This window comes from Humulus lupulus, chromosome 9 (assembly GCF_963169125.1).
Source record: "Humulus lupulus chromosome 9, drHumLupu1.1, whole genome shotgun sequence".
In the NCBI taxonomy this organism is placed as follows: domain Eukaryota; kingdom Viridiplantae; phylum Streptophyta; class Magnoliopsida; order Rosales; family Cannabaceae; genus Humulus; species Humulus lupulus.
Window position 1 is genome coordinate 183333559 of NC_084801.1, and position 6122 is coordinate 183339680.

The 6122-nt window shown below is 31.8% G+C and overlaps 1 protein-coding gene across 1 annotated transcript; it reads left to right on the forward strand.

Annotated features, from left to right (window-relative positions):
* Window positions 1-3370: 3370 nt before the first annotated feature.
* On the forward strand, window positions 3371-5652 carry LOC133801525 (dof zinc finger protein 4-like). The gene is made up of 2 exons (XM_062239756.1): window positions 3371-3635; window positions 4032-5652. The coding sequence occupies exon 2, from the start codon at window positions 4305-4307 to the stop codon at window positions 5373-5375; it is 1071 nt and encodes a 356-aa protein (XP_062095740.1). The 5' UTR covers window positions 3371-3635; window positions 4032-4304; the 3' UTR covers window positions 5376-5652.
* The last annotated feature ends 470 nt before the right edge of the window (window positions 5653-6122 follow it).

Genomic DNA, 6122 nt, shown 5'->3' on the forward strand with positions numbered 1-6122 from the left:
ATATGGTGTTGTACACTATTGGTGTCTCTTAACTGTTTTTCTGAGACCCATAGCCCCACCCAAATAATAAGATGGAAAAAAAAATAGTAAATAGCACTTGGGGTCCCCAAACTTCTCTAGGTGTATCACTTAAGTCTCAAACTTTTTTTTTTAGCAATTAGATCCCAATCATTACGCTTTGGCTCACATAAGTCCCAATGTTATATTTTATTAAATAAATCATAATTTATAAGGGTAAAATGAGATTTTAACAAACAAAAAAATAACGCAGTTCTCATTTTTTTTTTCTTCTCTTTAAGCCCTTTTTAATTAATTAATTATTACCAAATATATTATTTTGGTAAATTGATATAAATATTTTCTTTAAATATTAAGAAATAATAATAAAAAATATTTTCTATTATATCTCTAAAATATTTAATATATCACTTATATATTAATTAGTTTATTATTTTTAATAAAAATATTTATATACTTTAAATTTTAGAAGCATGAATTATTAAAGGTGATTCAATCTATATCTTAGTTTTTTCTCACTACACACATTTTTATTTAAATTCATGAAAATAAATAAAAAAAATTATATGGAAATAAATTTTAACAATTTATGAGGAGTTTAAATAGAAATATGTGTAGTGAGAAAATGAGAGTATAGATAGAAGCACCCTTAATAAGTTTCATGCTTCTAAAGTTTAAAGTATGATAAATGATATAATAAATATCATAAATATTTTAGAGGTATAAATGATTAAAAATGATATATAAATGATATAATAAATATTTTAGAGGTATAATAGAAATTTTTTTATTTTTTTTATTTTAGGATTTATAACTTTTTGGATCCTGTGTTTTGTATTATTATCTGTTTGGATCCTATGTTTTGACAAATTACTTTTTTGATCCTATATTTTGTAAAATGGTTGAAATAGAACCATAAACTCAATTTTGATAAAGAAAAAATTGAATATAACAACATAGTTTTTAAGCAGAATAATTTTATTTTTGTTATGAATTGTTAGTTTGGTAAATTATTTGTGATTTTAGTTGAGAAATCATAGACCAAAATTGGGTTTAGGGTTCTATTTTAACCATTTTACAAAACATAGAGTCCAAAAAATAATTTGTCAAAACACAGGATCCAAACTGATAATGAGACAAAATACAGGATCCCAAAAAGTATAAACTATTTTTATAATATTTGATAAGAATATTCAGATCAATTTACCAAAATAATATATTTAGTGATAATTAATAAATTAACATAGGTTTAAAGAGAAAAAAAAGGGGATTCTATGTTATTTTCTTTTTTATTAAAATCATATTTTACCTTTATAAATTTGAGTTTATTTAATAAAATATAACATTGACTACTTATATGAGCTAAAAAATAAATGTTGAAATCTAATGAGTACAAAAAAAAATAAGTTAGGGACCTAAGCAATAAAACTAAAGAAGTTTGGGACCCAAGTGCTATTTACAAAAAAAAAAAATGAATAGTATTGGAAGAATTGAAAAAGTAACGCCAAGCGTTTGTGGACAGTGGGAGCAGTTGCAATAACGGACGCCAGCGTCATCTTCTCTCAAACTCTTTGCCTACTCCGCTACTCTTTCTTCTTCTTCAGTTACGTGGTTTGGGGCACGTGCTTTTCTCGTGCTCATCAAATGTGTGTCATTTATATTCTTGTGTTATATATATATATATATATATAGAGGGTAATTCTTTGGTAGGGCTCTAAAAAAGAGCTCTATTGTAGGGTTTTTTTGTGTTTCTCAATTTTTGAACAGTTTTCGGCGCGATTTTTTTATATGAGCGTGTATATTGTAGTTATTTAGAGGATCGTGCAAATTTTCAGAAAATTCTGAATAATTTACAGTGCCGAAAACTAAATTCAAACATATTATTTTTCACGTGCATAAAAAAATTAGTCACGTATGCAATAATCTGTTTTCGGCACTGTAAATTATTCGGAATTTTCTGAAAATTTGCAGGATGCTCTAAATAACTACAATATACACGGTCATAAAAAAAAATCGCACCAAAAACCGTTCAAAAGTTGAGAAACACAAAAAAACCCTACGGTAAGGTTCTTTTGGAGAGTCCTACCAAAGAAACCCCTATATATATATATATATATATATATATATATAAAAAGCCCTTTTATTATCACATAACATTCATCCATCGATTGAAATCTGAGCTCCGGGCCAGTCCACTTCATTTTACCAAATTACCCTTGGCTTAGTATGATTAATTTCAAGGATTTGAAGTGTTTATTACAACCACACATGGTATGATTATAGTTGGGATTTTAATTATTATTGCTAATTTATTTTAAAATTTGTTATAAAAAAAATTCCTTATTTATTTTAGGATTTGACTTGACAACATTTTAGGCTCCACTTAATGAACATTTGAATTAGTAGATATCGACTTTTTTTATTTAAATAAAATAGATATGGAAATCTCTAATAAGAGGGCATCATTTTTGTTTTTTTCTCATTCTCTTTACAACTAAAGTACTCTAAAAATTATTTTCACACATTTTTTCCGTTTATAAAAGCATCCATATTTTATTAAACAAATGTTTGTATTAAAAATATTAAGAGAAAAAATAGTTAAGAAAACATAATTTTAAGTTTAATATACTTATATATTAGTTTTCGGTTACTTTGGCAAAATGATTATTTTTTTAAAAATTATTTTGTTCTGTAACCCAGTTTTAATAATTCTTAATAAAATGACATCTAATAATTTAGACAACTGATTAACGGTCGCATTTTAGACAGTCGATTATACAAAAAATTATCAAAAGTACGACAGAATACAAAATCACTCAGAGAAAAATGTCATTCGCACAAATTTTCTTTAATTTACAGGTAGATATAGCTAGCAAATAAATAATTAATTAAAAATAATTGAGAAAGAAAAAAGAGTAGGCATAAAACCACCCTTTAAACTAGACCCACTATTAAATTAAACAAATCGAATAGAGTAAGCAAAGGGCAAGAGACTAATCAACCAACTTGGTATAGTTCTCAATAATAAAGATTAGAATAGTATGATATGATCTCATCTATTTGTGATGGATCTGGTACGTGGAAATTCACTCAATATTAATTAGGGAGGACATCAATGTCTTTCCAGAAAAAAATAGTTTGGTAATAATAAACGTAAGTAGTTCTATATGGAAAGATGTCAGAAGAAGAAACCCATCAAAGCAAATATTATTTATTAATTAATTAATAATAATAAATAAATTAATAATAAAAAAAAAGAGAATAGAAGACTGAAGATGAACAGTCGTCTGGAGAAAGTGGACTGAAAGAGGCACAGAGAAAAAGAAAGAAAGAAAGAGAGAGAGAGAGAGAGAGAGAGAGAATCAGAATGAGATTGTCATATGAGGTCTGACACAGCCACCACCCATTGACAACCGCCAAGCTACCTTCGTTAACTAGCTTCAATAAGCCGCCGGCTGTGTTCTACAATCTTCTCCTGTGGTCCACCTCACCCAATCCCAATCCCAACCCTTCTAAACTTTTCTTCTTCTTCTTCTTTACTCTACTGGTCAAAACTCTTGTGTTCTGAACTCGAAAGGTGGAGCTAGTTGCCTCTCTTTTGGACAGTTATTTTTCAGGTTAATTATCATATATCTCTGTTGATTAAATATCAAACGAACTCATTAAATTTTCTTTGTTAATTTCTTACTATATATTCTGATATATAATTAATGAACAATAATTATTAATTTTTTGTTTTTTGTCTTTGTGTAGTCTTTCTTAATTTTCTAGAAAACCATTAGAGTATCCATAGATTGCTACATGTCAAAATTATGACACTGCAGGGTTCAACTAACCAGGTCAATAAAATCTGAGAGGAGTGAATATATTGCTGGATTTAAAATCTGGCTAGATATTTTGTGGTATTCATATCTGGATTTTGATCAGTTTCATTATTATTAGGTTTCTCTCTCTATATATGTTGTTTAATGCTGAGAGGTCCTTTGATTTTGTTTGTTTTTTTTTTTTGCTAGGTAAGTTGGTGGTGGGAACACGATATATATAGGGGCGGGCGGCGCATGCAGATGCCAGTAACGATCAATACAAGAGCATCCATCGCCGTTGGTTTTGCAGATTCTCAAACCCAAAACGTCGACACGTACGAGTCTTCTTCTCACCATATCGAAACGCTCCAATTCAATACCTTCCTCTCTTGATAAAAACGCTTCTCTATTATACCTATATAGACAACAAAAAAAACCCATCAGCAAGAAAAACCACGCGACAATTTTTCTATATATATATATATGTTAAGAGAGAGAGAGAGAGAGAGAGAGGAGATGCAATCGGAGAAAGATCAATCGAACGATCAAGGGAAGGTGATGATGATGATGAAGCAAAATAATGGTAATAGTAGTAACGATAATAGTAATGGTAATGATAAAGCTCCGCAGAAATGTCCCCGGTGTGAGTCTCTGAACACCAAGTTTTGTTATTACAACAACTACAGTCTCTCTCAGCCTCGTTTCTTTTGCAAGACTTGTCGAAGGTACTGGACTCAAGGTGGGACCCTCCGTAACGTTCCCGTCGGAGGTGGTTGTCGTAAGGGAAAGAGAGCCAGAACCGCCTCCGCCACCACCGCCCTCACGGCCAACATGGCCAGCACTTCCTCTACGACGTCGTCTTCGGAAGGCGGTGGTGATAACTCTAGGCAGGTATCTCAAGCTCAAGCTCCAGGAACAGGAGGAGGAGCGGGAGTTGTAGTACCTCGTCAAAACCAGACGAACCCACAAAGCATAATTGGTTCTAATCTGATGAGGCCGGTTGAGCCGTTTGGTTCGCAGTTTTTTCAGGGTGCTGGCTCGTACTTACCTTCTTTTGCAGATATGAATAATATTCAGTCTTTCAACCATGGCGGCGGCCATGATGATCATCATAATCCCCTTAGTCACCAGTTGGCTGAGTTGATCACAGCTCCTTCTGCTTCGACTTTGAGTCTTCTAGAGGGATTCAACTTCGCTGCCTTTGGCTCACAACAACATCATCAGCAGCAGCAGCATCAGCATCAGATTCCACCATCTCATCAGTTTTTTGATGCATCTGATCATCATCAAACGATGATCAACAACAGGCCTGTCGTAAATTCTAATAATAATCATCAATGGACCCATCCAAGCTTTGGAGCTCATGTCAACAATGATTCCGAAACTACTCCAAATCATTCCACCGTGGACTGGACCATTGGCGCTGCCAACAACAGTACGGCCGGCAACGTCCATACGAGCACGACCACCAGTGGCGACGTGCCTTCGAACTCAAATCATCGCTGGCCTACTACTCATCATGATCTGTCCGGGTCGTACGGCCCTCCACCGTGATGATGTTGCTCTTGACTTGATTATTGCCATGAGACTCTTGTCCTCGGGATGTGGTATAGCACATAAATTTAATTCTACATATAATATATTTATATATATATCGTCTTTGTATACAGAAATGAAAACGCATATTGAAATATCATCATCATGAACTATATGTTTTTTTTTTGTTCCTAGTGCTAGTGTATACTTTGGATGTTTTTTGTGGTTAGCAGGGATATGAGATGATTTATATGAAAACATAATATGGCTAAGTACATATGGTCTTTTGTGGTTTGGGTAGATATTTATATATATGTATATATCTTTATATTACTGTAAAGGTGAAGAAAAGAATATCGAGGCCATTGATATCACCACCTCCTTCTTTCTTATATTTATTATTTAGAGGAAATTAATATATCTGGGTTGGGTTGGGTTAGGTTTCAACTTTAAGTTGATTAAAAGTCTGTCGCGAATGACATGTGGTAAATTGTTTGCTCTTTCTAAAGCTAGTTGCTTTTCATTCTTCTTTTTTTTGCTTAATCAAATTTTTATATACACCTTAAAACCACAAAGGCATATTGCTGTCTTTACTTGTGTGGTGTTAATTTATTAGGGTTTTGTGTGAAAGATATGAAAATTTAGAATAATATTTATATAAATATATATATTGAAAAAGAAAGCTCAAGTGCATGGATAGTAGGAGCTCGGCAAGATATTTGAGATAGAAAAAAAAGGAAAACAAAAGGGAAAAGGAAAGTTTAG

Excerpts from the sequence above, each read along its gene's own strand:
- LOC133801525 (XM_062239756.1), top strand. The coding sequence starts at position 4,305 with ATGTTAAGAGAGAGAGAGAGAGAGAGAGAGGAGATGCAATCGGAGAAA.